Source organism: Liolophura sinensis, chromosome 3, assembly GCF_032854445.1.
Source record: "Liolophura sinensis isolate JHLJ2023 chromosome 3, CUHK_Ljap_v2, whole genome shotgun sequence".
NCBI classification, from domain to species: domain Eukaryota; kingdom Metazoa; phylum Mollusca; class Polyplacophora; order Chitonida; family Chitonidae; genus Liolophura; species Liolophura sinensis.
Genome location: NC_088297.1, coordinates 6,223,021 through 6,240,075, shown reverse-complemented (window position 1 = coordinate 6,240,075; position 17,055 = coordinate 6,223,021). Strand labels below are relative to the sequence as shown.

The window sequence follows — 17,055 nt, the reverse complement described above, 5'->3', positions numbered from 1 at the left end:
TTGTTGTGTATCGCCTTATTCAAGAATTCCTCACTTTTAGGACGGTGGTCAGGCTTATGTGTGGATGATACCGTAGTGTGCCGAGAGTAATCCCCTCCTCGAGTTCCAACATGCCTTTCGCCAGGTACCAAACAAAACATACCGAGCTGAATCAGCGGGAGATGGATTCGAGCTTGCAACCTTCTTGGCCAGACGCCAACGGCCAGATGGGGGGGAATACCGCTGTAACCCGTTGTTACGGGTTACCCATGGCGAAATTTACAATACATCTTCGAAAGGGGTTTTTAACAAATCTAGTGCACCAAGTAACCTGAATCTTGCATTACTCGCCCATTAGTAGTGTGAGATAGCAAAAAGGGTTTCACAAAATGACCAAAAAAAAAAAATAATAATAATAATAAATAAATTTAAAAAAAGAAAACAAACTTAAAATAAAGCACATGATCCTGTTTTCAATGATGATCTTCAAGGAAGATTTGTTGTGCTTTCTGCGTCAACTGTCAGGCATGACTGCCAGAAAGGTGTTCCATTCTTACTGAATGCTTGATATGAGGTCGGTAAATCCATGTTCACCATCATCATAATCACTCATTTTTCCTTTCACACATTTCACCTAAAATGTCTGTCTTCTGAATGGTTTGCCTCACACCGAAATCCTCACAAAAACTAATGTTTCAACTCCAAAATGTGTTTCAGCAGGTCCTCTGTGATGGCGGAATACATTCACTTTTCTAGGGTAAAAAATAGTCTACGCTGTCTTTGTTGGACGTGAACCGTCAACACAATCGGGAAATCCGCTTCACATAAACGTCTCCTACAAATTTCACCGCATGTCATATTTCACATTTTAAAAGAGACGATCTCACGATCAACCCCAAAATATTACTATCACCTCTCCGTCATTCCAATAAATGCAAGAATTAAAAATTTTCCACGATATTACAACATAAAATGAAGCTTTCGAGATAGGAAAAGCCTTCCTATAAAATTGCGATCGATGAAATTGTCAAAACCGTGTTTACGACAGTATTTGTACATGTTCACATTCAAGGGCTGTCCAGCGTAACTTGCCCCGTTCAGTGTTGTTAATTAAAACAAAAAAAAAACATGAACTGAAAAAGGTAGTATGAGTCTCTGTAACTTGATAAAATATATCATCTCTGACGATTAGACGAAGACGGGTGAAGGAATATGACATAAATCACAGCTCTTCAAGTTTTAGTATTCAGATCACCACCCCCTACCGCGTCCTCTTGAGAAACGAAGGATGTTGGGATGTGGCCCCCTAGGCCCTCGAGGCCCCCGAGGCCCCATCATTCCTCTGCCTGGCGGAGGAGGTGGGGGTGGTCTGGGTAGGGAATCCCCACGGTAAGAGGCATGTAGCATGCGGCCGCCTGAGGGTCCACCTCGTGCAAGGACAGAGGGGTGCCTAACGAAGTCGTTAGGCCCTGCGCTAGAGTCTGATTCATTCAGGTTCGTCTGACCGTGCGGTCTGACTTGCCCAGACCCATGAAATGGTAGACGTATTCCCGGAGGCATTCTTTGGCCGAACTGATGCTGTGGATACAGATGTCTCTCGTCCTGAGAAGACGTGGTAATGGTTTCTATCCGCCTCCCTTCACTAGGCTGGTTGCCTTGTGGTATTTGTGTTCGAGGAGGAGGGAGAAGACCTGGGGTTCCTTGTGGACGAACAGAACGTCCGGAAATAGTAGGGGTAGGACCACATGAAGTGTTAGGAGGCTTCTCCATTGTTTTCGCTGCCTCAGGCTCAAACTGCTGCCATTCATTCTGACCAAGGACCTGTGATCTTCCCGGGGGACCCTGACGTCTCATTAAATCCCTAGGACGACCATGAGATTCAGTCTGCACAGCTTCTACACCTGCTGGCCTTGTACCTGTTCGCAGAGGACTCTGGGACGGCACGACTCTATCGTCTTTGTCGCCAGTGAAAACCTGTTTTGTCAGCAGATGTGGAGGAAGCGGTGGCGGTTGAAGAGGCATGCATGGTGGAGGCCCTGGTTGCCCTTGAACAGCCCCTGGCCCAGGTATATCTCCAGGTCTGACCCGCATGTCTTTGTCTCCACTCCCTATCCTCATATCACTATCTCCACTCCCCAGACCCAAACCTACATCAGCCGGCATCATTCGCATATCTTTATCTTCTATGGACATGAACACTGGTCCAACTTGCTGAGGAACGTCGCCTCGTCTCAAGTCCACATCTCTTGGTTGTGCCACAGATGTGACACCTTGGGGAGGTCCTGGAGGCCTCTGGCCCTGCAGTAGGCCAACGGGTGGCACAGATCCAGCCAATACTGGGAGAGGTGGACCAGGTAAAGCTTTCTGCCCAAACTGTCCATCTTTCTTGGCACTCATAACATGAGGTGGTGGGACCATAACGGGCCCTGTTATGGATGCCGATGACGCTTGCTTCCTATAATCCATGTCACCCTTTCCCTCAGTTACCGCAATGCCCAAATCCCCAAGCATCCCTGAAGCATTGGTAACAGGAATAATATTCCCGCCGTGAGACGGAAGATTGGGCGAACCAACCCGGCCTGGGTTGTCGTTGTGTGCACTAAGCATTGGGGACACAGTGGAGCTCACCACAGATTCCGCACTTGACACCACATTAGAACCAGCACTTGCAGTTACTCTGCTGATATTTTTCAATATATCACTAATTTCTGACATGGGAATTGTTGTCTCAAAACCAAATCCCGGGATTGCAGGCAGATTAGCAGAAGTGGTCACTGGCTCAGCTATGAGCTTGGAGTCCTTTCCCCCTTCTGCCGAGACTGCAGCTGCTTCAGTCTTGGGAGGATGTTGAGTTTGTTTTCCGAGGACCAGATCATCCAAAATTTGGCTTTCAGTTTTGTTCTGTTTGGGCACGACAGAAGTTGTATGCAATCCACTTGCTGCCACCGTTTCATTTGCAAGCGTGGAGACCACTGAAGCTACCACAATACCTGATGTGCTTACAGCTGGCGTGGTGCTGGCTACACTACTTTCCGAACCTGCTTCGATATGAGACTTTGCTTTGCCCACTCCTGAAGCTACGGGGCTTTCTTTGGCCACCTGTTCACGGCTGGAACTACGGTTATCTCTCTCCTTTTCTGTTGAGGACATCCTCGGCTTTTCACTCCTGTGTGATCTGGACTTGTCTCTAGGACTCCTTGAGTTCCTTCTGGAATGACCATGATCCCGATCCCGATCTCTATCCGAATGACGTGACCTGTGCGATGAAGATCTCGAGTCCCCAGAACGCCTGGAGTCGTTCGATCGTCGCTCTGAGCTCTTACTCCTTCTTCTTGAAGATCCTTCCTTCCTACACGAATCATCGCGTCGGCGACTAGGACTTCTGCTATGTCTTCTAGAATCTCTACTTTTGGGGCTTCGTCGGTTGTGCCGCCTATCTGGACTTGAAGAGCTACGACTTGATTCGTGTCTAGGACCATCTCTGCTCTTCTTGCGGTCAGATCCTTTTGGTTGGTCGGTTTTGGATTTCTCTGGTTCTTTGGCTTTCTTTTCCTCCCTTTCAGATTTGTGGACCGAATCTTTATCAGAACCCTTGTCTTTGCGTGGATCGGGCATCTTTTGAGTGGTCTCCTTCATTTCCTTTCCTTGCACAGTCTTTGAGGGTTCAACAACAGGTGCAGTGGATGTCGGTGTTGTTGTTGCGGTTGTTTGTGGCATAGAACCTAGATTGGCCTTAATAATTTCATCCCAGTTTGTGGTGGATGAGGCTGCCGGTTTAGCTGCAGGTGGTTGCTGAGATGTAGTCGGTTGCTGTGACGATGTGGCTGCTGTTGTGGCAGTTGCTCTTTCTAAAAGATTCAAATTTGCGGCCTTGAGGGTCGTAATCAACGTTGACAAAGTAGGGGCCAGTGAACCAGGCTCAGCTGCACTGCTAGTTTTACTTTCTAAACCCAGCTTCTTCAGCTGAATCTCCCTCTTTTGCTCTTCAACTTTTCTTGTCAAATCCATCAACAGTGACTTCTGGTCTGCTGTCTTGGTATTAGCAATGTCTGTTGTTTTAGCGGTGACCGTTGTTTCTGCAACTGTAACATTCCCTGCCTTTGATCTTAGGCCAGGCTTTAGAAGAATTCCTTCCATGTCTTCTGGGTCGTACGGTTCATCTTCTTCCACAGCTGCCTCAGAAGGATTAACCACTACAAAACAGACACATAACATAATGATAAAATACGATAGAGACAGAAGGATTTTGGCTTCTATTCAGTGCTTTATAATTTAAAACATGCTGCGCATAGAGTAAAATGGTCACATGTAACCGGTGAAATACGGTTTCTTGTCAATGTACCTCAGTCAGAGTTTTATTCTAACTGTTCTCATGTAAATGGATACATAGTAGCATAATAGTATATTTCTGCACCATGGCTTAAGCAGAATTAGGTAAAAAGAAATGCGGTTATATTAATTGCACTTTATTAGACGTCAATGGTCTAGAATCCCTCAAAATACTGTCTTGCCATCACATTAAACATATAAGGTAGCACCAGGACCAGAATTTGGGACTGAAGAAATTAATGAATGATGAGAAAAGATGTATGCCAAAAAAGTGACTGAACAAATGGACATTTGCATGGAAAGAATTTATTAAATAAAACTTATAAAACCTAAATATATAACCAACAATAGGATGGCGCATGTGCATGTCTAATTCTGTCTGCTAGACAAGAAAACCCTCTGTGAGGTACTCCACAGATTACACTTACATGTAAATTACACTTCATTATTATTTTCACTCCTGTCAAAAGAGGGAAGAAAGCTTTTCTGACTGCTGTAAGCACACAGCATCCTTGGTAAAGAGACTCTCCTCTCTTTACCCAGGATTGTCTTTCTTTTGAGACACTAAACAGCACAATTCTACCCTAATATTTGACAAGAATGTCAATATTTTTGAACATTATCAATCCCTTCTACTATTCGTGGGCTATCATTGCTTTCATTCTTCCTACCTGTTTTACCAGCGCTAGCATCTTCCTCCAGTTTCTTCAGGTCCACCTGTCCATACTCCTGCACTATTGGGTCATTGATTTTGGGTTTGGGTGGGTCTGTGCTGGGTGGGGTATGCTCTGGCGGGGTGTTGGACTGCTCGTCTGCCGACATATCGTCTCTCTGCAATGGAGATGCCTTCAGTGTGGTCCCACCTCTCAGTCTTTCTCGTGGGTCTAATGGGTTTTGTTTCCTTGGATCCAGAGCGCTCTTTCTGGGTGTTGTCCGGGATGTTACTGGCTGCCTCAGTCTCTTCACCTGACTGGGCCCATCTGTGGAGACTGGCTTTGAAGCGGCTTCTGGTGGCCCAGACTCACTCGGCCGTTTGGACTTCTGCTTCACAACAATCCCGATCAGCATGTGTGGACGATTCTCTTGCAGCCCTGTAATTAACAGAGACAAACACAATGACTTCAAAAGAACACAAAACTTGCCAATCCCTGGTTGTTCCTGTATCAGTAAACCCATTCAAAGCTGATACAGTACAGACCAAATTGTGTGGCACAGACAGTCATTACTTCTCATTTATTTATTCCATTGTCAAAGCTGTATCTGCATGAAATCTGCTTAACCCAGGGCTTGGGAAAACAGCATCCAGGTTTATTACATTAACATGATGCTTTAGGTTTATCAACAATGACAATCAAAGCACTACTGGTGATAAAATTACATTTGTATTCGCCCTAAACATTATTTTAGAACTATGACTTCGAAACATAAATTAGATTAAATTAGAATATCAAACGTCTTTTCTGCACCAATCAAAACTTTTGTCTGCTTCTCTCAAACATGTTACCAGCTTTCTCTGCATCAATGAAAACTTTGACTGCTTCTCTCAAACATGTTACCAGCTTTCTCTGCATCAATGAAAACTTTTGACTGCTTCTCTCAAACATGTTACCAGCTTTATTTACAACATATTCTGCTGGACAGGTCTTTCAGGTTGTTTCAGAAATGGGTCTCATGATCACGGAGTCCAAACGCAGAAATAGAAATACAATGTCTAGAGTAGCAAGGACAGTGTGATATTTGATAAACGGTCACATTCTACCTTTGAACTGTTCATGGAAATGTTTACAGGTAACTTACAAGCCCCTTCAATACTGCCATGGCATTTGTAGAATCAGTTTTTAAAAAACTGGTGTAAAGTTAAATGCAATTTATTATTTCCATAGGGTAAAGCTTCAGCCAAACTACTACTTGTAAACAGTAAGATTGGATTTTCAAGATTAACATCTTGGTTTTCTCTTATAGATTTTTGTGTACTTGTCCTTCTAACAGTCACTTAAACAAAAGTTCTGGTGAACACAACAAATGCATTTGTTTGAGCTGTATAAAAGAATACCAGCAGCTTGTTCTAAGTATAACTGCTGAGGGGAATCTTCATGGGCGTTGATGATTGGTATGTGGTTACCATGACAACAGTGCAAATGGACAAACGTGTCCACCAAAAATGAAAACTCTATGTGGAAAACAATTGGAGTTGTAGCTCAGACACGAAATCGTATTTATCTATACAGTATATATATATATATATATATACACAGGGAAATGGCAATCTGGTAACCATGACAACTGCGCAAATGGACAAACGTGAGTCGGGACACATCATCTGTGCCTGTATGTATCCACTAAAAATTAAAACTCTCCATGGAAAACAAGATATAGCCCGGACACGAATACGGATGGACTGATGAACGGACAGACGGACAAAATCGCTGTAACATAATACATTCCGCCAAAAAGCGGGGGGCGTATAAAAAGTCAGAGCTGTTCTTACCTGGTCCATCGAATGGTAGCAGAATGGAGGGTATCTTACAATGGGCAGCCAGCGGTACGATGTACAAGTCTTTGATGTGTTTACTGTTATTTCCACAGACACCGCAGCGGCTGCGACTGTTCAGGTACGAGTACAGTTGCACATATGCGCCTTTTTCCTCGCCGCTACTCGGGTCAAAACGGATCACGCAGATATCCTGAAGCAATGAACACAAGATAAGCTCGTTACTGTGGCTAAGAGTGGTTCACATGGTAACCATGTTTTACTATGAAGTCAAAATTACTTTGAAGTCCGAAGGGTTCCCGATAACTAACAACCTTATTGAACCTCACTGAACTTTTGGTTGTATGAGAAAAAACAGTACCACATGATAAATTATGTAAAATTACATTTAACTGATGCCGCAGTTCACAGGTTGTCACACTGGATCTCCTGAAAATACACCTTTCAGATTCTCATTTATGGAGAAATCTTGTTCTACCAAGCTTGAGAAAAAGGGTCCAAAGTGATGGGTTACACTCTATACTTCAATTAGGACATACATGCACTTATCATGCTGCCTCACAAAAAATCACGCCAACAAAATAAATATACAACTGGTTGACAATTCTTAATGGTAATCATTAGTAATCAATTTTAAACCCTTAGGCATGATGCAACTTGGGTTGGAAACAAACCTTTCAAATACAAGATGGACAGCGGTGTGGTCTTCACACGGAATAACATAAATATACAAATGGCTGGCAATACTTGCTCATCATTATTTTTAATTACATTGCCAATTTATAAGTATTAGGCATTACCAGATTTCTTCAAAAAAGCAGGTCTTTGAAATACAAGACGGACATACCACTAAACATTTCAGAGCTGACTACTCACCTTGGACCCAGCTTTCTTTATCCTGGCCAAGTAATCCCAGACCTGTTCAGGTGCTATCCTTCCACACAACTGGATACTGTCCGGTAAAGTCTGCACACAACCAACCAATGAGTAAACATATTTACTTCACAAGGGAAACTGTCTGGCACTGAACTGACCCCTATATTTGGACTAGAAAATTGACAGATCGACATACTATTTAATAAGAATGGCCACTTATTGTGTTTCCATTCCCTTGGATGGATTAAACTGGTGGTGTCAACGAATAACATGAATTCTAATTTGCTGATATACTGATTTACAGTTGCAGTCATTCAGAATATTTTGAATTACTTCACAGATCGGTCAATTCTAGACCAATACAAGTCATATGCACAGGGTGTGGTGAAATGGGAAATAGGACAGGTGTAAAAACGAGACTGACTTATGGTCAAAGTATGGACTTGTACACAAGTTCTCTGCAGACAATCCACTAGCTAGACAGCTGAAAACAACTTGGATTTCTGTGAGTTTGCGGGAGTTAATATTGCTTTCAGCAGTACTTTTTTCATCTTACTGCTGCTTCTGCTGACACCAGACATGATGCCCTATCCAGTCATAGTGCCCTGACACCAGACATGATGCCCTATCCAGTCATAGTGCCCTGACACCAGACATGATGCCCTATTCAGTCATAGTGCCCTGACACCAGACATGATGCCCTATCCAGTCATAGTGCCCTGACACCAGACATGATGCCCTATTCAGTCATAGTGCCCTGACACCAGACATGATGTCCTATTCAGTCATAGTGCCCTGACACCAGACATGATGCCCTATTCAGTCATAGTGCCCTGACACCAGACATGATGCCCTATTCAGTCATAGTGCCCTGACACCAGACATGATGCCCTATCCAGTCACAGTGCCCTGACACTAGACATGATGCCCTATTCAGTCATAGTGCCCTGACACTAGACATGATGCCCTATTCAGTCATAGTGCCCTGACACCAGACATGATGCCCTATCCAGTCACAGTGCCCTGACACCAGACATGATGCCCTATTCAGTCATAGTTCCCTGACACCAGACATGATGCCCTATTCAGTCAGAGTGCCCCGACACTAGACATGATGCTCTATCCAGTCACAGTGCCCTGACACCAGTAATAAACTTATATATTCCATCTCACTCACATTTAAACGTATTTATTGACATATTCAATTTGTGTTTTATACTTTACTCTTTGGCCAACATTTTGTGAGTGGAGACTGAGCTCTTGTGAGAATGTATGACCATCTGCAGGTTGCTTGCAGACCTTAACACTTATGACCAGAAAGGGCAGAGAGTAAAGAAGCCTCACTTGACTGCAAAATCTGACTTGCTGTAAATTTACAAGCTGGATACTATAACCTGATGGCTTAACATGAATGACTTACCAGATGGTAGGTGGGACCAGAAACAGCATGAGCTGAAGTCACAAAGCGCGCCAGGTCCTGCATGTGGACAAAGCCTTTCCACAACGCTGGTGTCCCCACCATGTGACCTCTGGGCGTGATCTCAAGGCCTGATTGGAGAGCCGAGTCAGGTGACCTGAAGGTCATACAAGGTCAAACAGGACATGTCAACACCAAGCAGACACATAGATGGAATTTACAAAGTGGCTTTATTGTACTGAAGTTTTTGTAGGGACATGATTCACTGGGCATAGCCCGAACAAACCTAGAAACAAGGGTCAGGTTCTAAAGTTTTTATCATTTTTTTTTCTTCATTTTATCTTTTTCATTTAACAGCACCCCCCCCCCCCCACCCCCCTCCATCACTTCATCATTTTATCATAATAAAAACTTTTATGATCAATGTTGCCACTAATGGAGGCATTTATTTATTTATTTGGAGATTTGGTTTTACGACATGCTCAAGAATTCTTCTCCCATATGATGACGGTTAGATTTATGGGTGGAGAAGCTGGAATGCCCGGGGTACATAAACACAATAGGCCCATCACTAAATCTGGGGACCTTTGGCAAGTTACTGAGGGACTTTCCTAGGTGAAGTATAGATAAGCACATCATACATGTACTGGTGGAACACAACTGGCCGTCAATGACCATTAGACTTTATTTGATTTATTTATTTGATTGGTGTTTTACGCCGTACTCAAGAATATTTCACTTATACGCCAGTGGCCAGCATAATGGTGGGCAGAAACCAGGCAGAGCCCTGGGGAAACCCACGACCATCCGCAGGTTGCTGACAGATCTTCTTACTTATGGCCTGAGAAGAGGCCCCAGGGTCATTACGCTGCGCTAGCGTGCTAACCAACAGCCACGGAGGACTCCCATTAGACTTCAGCAAATGGTCAAACAAGCACTGCTGACCACTTACATGTATTGTCACCGACGCCCTACAAGCAGTGACAGTGGAGGCATCTACAAATCCCCCTGCCCCTAGGCTGGATTCACCTTGAGCCATAACCCCCATTCCGTTAAGACATCATGTCACGAGTTACATACACACAACAGGCCCATCACTAAATCTCACCTCTCCGTCACAGATGTACTGTCATGAGATACATACACACAACAGGCCCATCACTAAATCTCACCTCACTGTTACAGATGTGCTGCCATGAGTTACATACACACAACAGGCCCATAACTAAATCTCACCTCACTGTTACAGATGTGCTGTCATGAGTTACACACACAACAGGCCCATCACTAAATCTCACCTCTCCTTTACAGATGTGCTGTCATGAGTTACACACACAACAGGCCCATCACTAAATCTCACCTCCCCGTTACAGATGTGCTGCCATGAGTAACATACACACAACAGGCCCGTCACTAAATCTCACCTCACTGTTACAGATGTGCTGTCATGAGTTACATACACAACAGGCCCATCACTAAATCTCACCTCACTGTTACAGATGTGCTGTCACAAGTTACATACACACTACAGGCCCATCACTAAATCTCACCTCACCATTACAGATGTGTTGTCATGAGTTACATACACACAACAGGCCCGTCACTAAATCTCACCTCACCATTACAAATGTGCTGTCATGAGTTACATATACACAACAGGCCCATCACTAAATCTCACCTCACCATTACAGATGTGCTGTCATGAGTTACATGCACACAACAGGCCCATCACTAAATCTCACCTCACCATTAATGATGCGCTGTCATGAGTTACATACACACAACAGGCCCATCACTAAATCTCACCTCACTGTTACAGATGTGCTGTCACGAGTTACATACACAAAACAGACCCATCACTAAATCTCACCTCACTGTTACAGATGTGCTGTCTGCGGCCGTGCTTGCTGCCAGTTCCTCTTCAGCCTTCACCTTCTCTATGACCTTCAGAACTTCCTTCACCTCTTTCTCCTCCACAACCTCTGGCAGTGGCTCCTCCTTCTCCGCCGGCAATCCTTCCGTAGATTCCTTGGAAACCGTCCTAGCCACTTTGACTTTTTTGGCGGGAGGTTCCTCAGCACTAGGTGGTGCTACTTTTCCTGTGCAGACTTTACAGTTCAGGTCAAACAAGTGCATACGGTGTTGTTCTGTAGTGTCCACAATGAGACTGGACAGCAGATCTCCTGGGAGACCAGCAGGGGAGACAACTGGAGAGGTTAGCTTGGGCTTCTTCTCTTCTGCCTGTGAACATAAACAGAAAAGTTGACTGGTTCAATGTCTTCAACCAGTGATTACATATTAACCAGGCTTCAACCAGGGATTGCATATTAATGAGGCTTCAACCAGGGAACGCAGATTAACGAGGCTTCAACCAGGGATTGCACATTAACGAGGCTTCAACCAGTCATTGCACATTAACGAGGCTTCAACCAGTCATTGCACATTAACGAGCCTTCAACCAGGGATTGCACATTAATGAGGCTTCAACCAGGGATTGCACATTAACGAGGCTTCAACCAGGGATTGCACATTAATGAGACTTCAACCAGGGATTGCATATTCACGAGGCTTCAACCATTGATTGCACATTAATGAGGCTTCAACCAGGGATTGCATATTAACGAGGCTTCAACCAGGGATTGCATATTAACGAGGCTTCAACCAGGGATTGCATATTAACAAGGCTAACTGCTGATATTTTTATGATTGGTCCCAGCTCATCATCACTTTTAACATTATATTTAAGTGGTATTTGACTTCTTTGAAAAGCAGAAAAGTGATATGACTTTGCAAGTAGGGGTAACAGCTTTGCAAAGCACTTTTACTGTATATTCAATGACAACCGTTGCGTCATTTGATTACAATTTATTCTGACTCTAATCCATCAACACATTATCAAAACACATTATCAAAAATGCATGGTATTTTGCAGAACCATATGGAAGGCTACAAGGAGGGAAGACTGACTGCATATCTTTTGATTTCAGTTCATGGCTGGTGAACACACCCATGTCAAACCAAGAAGCCAGGTATAAAGTGCCAAGCCTTTTTGCAATTAGTTTACTCTTTTCTCTTCTTAACTTCTTAACTCTTCTCTTTTCGCAGCATTTTCCCTAAAAGTTCAGGGATTCATACACGTCGATTTTAGGCCTTGGTATTCAGTTGTAAAATTCAGTTAAAAACTAAAAATTGCGCTCAAAAAATCTCAACTCTGCATTTTTCTGGTACAAATACTCAAATTTTTGGATCAAAACTGAATTGCCTTCGAAAATTTATGCATAGCTGTGTGTTTTGTTTTGCATCATCATGGTTTATAACTGTGTGTTTTGTTTTGCATCACTGTGGTTTATAACTGTGTGTTTTGTTTTGCATCACTGTGGTTTATAACTGTGTGTTTTGTTTTGCATCACTGTGGTTTATAACTGTGTGTTTTGTTTTACATCACTGTGGTTTATAACTGTGTGTTTTGTTTTACATCAATGTGGTTTATAAATGTGTGTTTTGTTTTGCATCACTGTGGTTTATAACTGTGTTTTGTTTTCCATCACTGTGGTTTATAACTGTGTTTTGTTTTGTATCACCATGGTTTATAGCTGTGTGTTGTTTTGCATCACCATGGTTTATAACTGTGTTTTGTTTTGTATCACCATGGTTTATAACTGTGTGTTTTGTTTTGCATCACTGTGGTTTATAACTGTGTTTTGTTTTGCATCACTGTGGTTTATAACTGTGTTTTGTTTTGTATCACCATGGTTTAAAACTGTGTGTTTTGTTTTGCATCACTGTGGTTTATAACTGTTTATAACTGTGTGTTTTGTTTTGCATCACTGTGGTTTATAACTGTGTGTTTTGTTTTGCATCACTGTGGTTTATAACTGTGTGTGTTGTTTTGCATCACCATGGTTTATAACTGTGTTTTGTTTTGCATCACCATGGTTTATAACTGTGTGTTTTGTTTTGCATACCTGTGGTTTATAACTGTGTGTTTTGTTTTGCATCACTGTGGTTTATAACTGTGTGTTTTGTTTTGCATCACTGTGGTTTATAACTGTGTGTTTTATTTTGCATCACTGTGGTTTATAACTGTGTGTTTTGTTTTGCATCACTGTGGTTTATAACTGTGTTTTGTTTTGTATCACCATGGTTTATAACTGTGTTTTGTTTTGCATCACCATGGTTTATAACTGTGTTTTGTTTTGCATCGCCATGGTTTATAACAGTGTGTGTTGTTTTGCATCACTGTGGTTTAAAACTGTGTGTTTTGTTTTGCATCACTGTGGTTTATAACTGTGTGTTTTGTTTTGCATCATCATGGTTTATAACTGTGTGTTTTGTTTTGCATCACTGTGGTTTATAAATGTGTGTTATGTTTTGCATCCCTGTGGTTTATAACTGTGTGTTTTGTTTTGCATCACTGTGGTTTATAACTGCGTGTTTTGTTTTGCATCACTGTGGTTTATAACTGTGTGTTTTGTTTTGCATCATCATGGTTTATAACTGTGTGTTTTGTTTTGCATCACTGTGGTTTATAACTGTGTGTTTTGTTTTGCATCACTGGTTTATAACTGTGTGTTTTGTTTTGCATCACTGTGGTTTATAACTGTGTGTTTTGTTTTACATCACTGTGGTTTATAACTGTGTGTTTTGTTTTACATCAATGTGGTTTATAAATGTGTGTTTTGTTTTGCATCACTGTGGTTTATAACTGTGTTTTGTTTTCCATCACTGTGGTTTATAACTGTGTTTTGTTTTGTATCACCATGGTTTATAGCTGTGTGTTGTTTTGCATCACCATGGTTTACAACTGTGTTTTGTTTTGTATCACCATGGTTTATAACTGTGTGTTTTGTTTTGCATCACTGTGGTTTATAACTGTGTGTTTTGTTTTGCATCACTGTGGTTTATAACTGTGTTTTGTTTTGTATCACCATGGTTTATAACTGTGTGTTTTGTTTTGCATCACTGTGGTTTATAACTGTTTATAACTGTGTGTTTTGTTTTGCATCACTGTGGTTTATAACTGTGTGTTTTGTTTTGCATCACTGTGGTTTATAACTGTGTGTTTTGTTTTGCATCACTGTGGTTTATAACTGTGTGTTTTGTTTTGCATCACTGTGGTTTATAACTGTGTGTTTTGTTTTGCATCACCATGGTTTACAACTGTTTTGTTTTGCATCACTATGGTTTATAACTGTGTGTTTTGTTTTGCATCACCATGGTTTACAACTGTGTGTTTTGTTTTGCATCACTATGGTTTATAACTGTGTGTTTTGTTTTGTATCATCGTGGTTTATAACTGTGTGTTTTGTTTTGCATCACTGTGGTTTATAACTGTGTGTTTTGTTTTGCATCACTGTGGTTTATAACTGTGTGTTTTGTTTTGCATCACCATGGTTTATAACTGTGTGTGTTGTTTTGCATCACTGTGGTTTATAACTGTGTGTTTTGTTTTGCATCACCATGGTTTATAACTGTGTGCTTTGTTTTGTATCACCATGGTTTATAGCTGTGTGTTTTGTTTTGCATCACCATGGTTTATAACTGTGTGTTTTGTTTTGTATCACCATGGTTTATAACTGTGTGTTTTGTTTTGCATCACTGTGGTTTATAACTGTGTGTTTTGTTTTGTATCACCATGGTTTATAGCTGTGTGTTGTTTTGCATCACTGTGGTTTATAACTGTGTTTTGTTTTGCATCACTGTGGTTTATAACTCTGTGTTTTGTTTTGCATCACTGTGGTTTATAACTGTGTGTCTTGTTTTGCATCACTGTGGTTTATAACTGTGTGTTTTGTTTTGCATCACTGTGGTTTATAACTGTGTGTTTTGTTTTGCATCACCATGGTTTACAACTGTTTTGTTTTGCATCACTATGGTTTATAACTGTGTGTGTTGTTTTCCATCATTGTGGTCTATAACTGCGTGTGTTGTTTTGCATCACTGTGGTTTATAACTGTGTGTTTGTTTTGCACCATCATGGTTTATAACTGTGTTTTGTTTTGCATCACCATGGTTTATAACTGTGTGTTGTTTTGCATCACTGTGGTTTATAACTGTGTGTTTTGTTTTGCATCACCATGGTTTATAACTGTGTGTTTTGTTTTGCATCACTGTGGTTTATAACTGCGTGTGTTGTTTTGCATCACTGTTGTTTATAGCTGTGTGTTTGTTTTGCATCACCATGGTTTATAACTGTGTGTTTTGTTTTGCATCACCATGGTTTATAACAGTGTGTGTTGTTTTGCATCACTGTGGTTTATAACTGTGTGTTTTGTTTTGCATCACTGTGGTTTATAACTGTGTGTTTTGTTTTGCATCACTGTGGTTTATAACTGTGTGTTTTGTTTTGCATCACCATGGTTTATAACTGTGTGTGTTGTTTTGCATCACTGTGGTTTATAACTGTGTGTTTTATTTTGCATCACTGTTGTTTATAACTGTGTTTTGTTTTGCATCACTGTGGTTTATAACTGTGTGTTTTGTTTTGCGTCACCATGGTTTATAACTGTGTATTTTGTTTTGCATCACTATGGTTTATAACTGTGTTTTGTTTTGCATCATCATGGTTTATAACTGTGTATTTTGTTTTGCATCGCCATGGTTTATAACAGTGTGTGTTGTTTTGCATCACTGTGGTTTATAACTGTGTGTTTTGTTTTGCATCACTGTTGTTTATAGCTGTGTGTTTGTTTTGCATCACCATGGTTTATAACTGTGTGTTTTGTTTTGCATCGCCATGGTTTATAACAGTGTGTGTTGTTTTGCATCACTGTGGTTTATAACTGTGTGTTTTGTTTTGCATCACTGTTGTTTATAGCTGTGTGTTTGTTTTGCATCACCATGGTTTATAACTGTGTGTTTTGTTTTGCATCACCATGGTTTATAAGAGTGTGTGTTGTTTTGCATCACCATGGTTTATAACTGTGTGTTTTGTTTTGCATCACTGTGGTTTATAACTGTGTGTTTTGTTTTGCATCACTGTGGTTTATAACTGTGTGTTTTGTTTTGCATCACCATGGTTTATAACTGTGTGTGTTGTTTTGCATCACTGTGGTTTATAACTGTGTGTTTTATTTAGCATCACTGTTGTTTATAACTGTGTTTTGTTTTGCATCACTGTGGTTTATAACTGTGTGTTTTGTTTTGCGTCACCATGGTTTATAACTGTGTATTTTGTTTTGCATCACTATGGTTTATAACTGTGTTTTGTTTTGCATCATCATGGTTTATAACTGTGTGTTTTGTTTTGCATCACCATGGTTTATAACAGTGTGTGTTGTTTTGCATCACTGTGGTTTATAACTGTGTGTTTTGCTTTGCATCGCCATGGTTTATAACTGTGTGTTTTGTTTTGCATCACCATGGTTTATAACTGTGTGTTTTGTTTTGTATCATCATGGTTTATAACTGTGTGTTTTGTTTTGTATCACCATGGTTTATAACTGTGTTTTGTTTTGTATCATCATGATTTATAACTGTGTGTTTTGTTTTGTATCACCATGGTTTATAACTGTGTGTTTTGTTTTGCATCACTGTGGTTTATAACTGTGTGTTTTGTTTTGCATCACCATGGTTTATAACTGTGTGTTGTTTTGCATCACTGTGGTTTATAACTGTGTGTTTTGTTTTGCATCACTGTTGTTTATAGCTGTGTGTTTGTTTTGCATCACCATGGTTTATAACTGTGTGTTTTGTTTTGCATCACCATGGTTTATAACAGTGTGTGTTGTTTTGCATCACTGTGGTTTATAACTGTGTGTTTTGTTTTGCATCACTGTGGTTTATAACTGTGTGTTTTGTTTTGCATCACTGTGGTTTATAACTGTGTGTTTTGGTTTGCATCACCATGGTTTATAACTGTGTGTTTTGTTTTGCATCGCCATGGTTTATAACAGTGTGTGTTGTTTTGCATCACTGTGGTTTATAACTGTGTGTTTTGTTTTGCATCACTGTTGTTTAAAGC

The 17,055-nt window shown here is 41.1% G+C and overlaps 1 protein-coding gene across 1 annotated transcript in view; it reads right to left on the bottom strand.

Moving 5' to 3' along the window:
• Positions 1–442: 442 nt before the first annotated feature.
• LOC135464036 (death-inducer obliterator 1-like) overlaps positions 443–17,055 on the bottom strand; it is a 50,343-nt gene continuing 33,730 nt past the window's right edge. Inside the window, exons 15-20 of the mRNA XM_064741512.1 lie at positions 10,963–11,333; positions 9,096–9,249; positions 7,676–7,765; positions 6,797–6,992; positions 4,980–5,399; positions 443–4,172 (exon numbers count right to left, since the gene is read on the bottom strand). Coding sequence (XP_064597582.1) covers positions 1,231–4,172; positions 4,980–5,399; positions 6,797–6,992; positions 7,676–7,765; positions 9,096–9,249; positions 10,963–11,333 — 4,173 coding nt within the window. The 3' untranslated portion in view covers positions 443–1,230. The remainder of the gene's footprint in view (positions 4,173–4,979; positions 5,400–6,796; positions 6,993–7,675; positions 7,766–9,095; positions 9,250–10,962; positions 11,334–17,055) is intronic.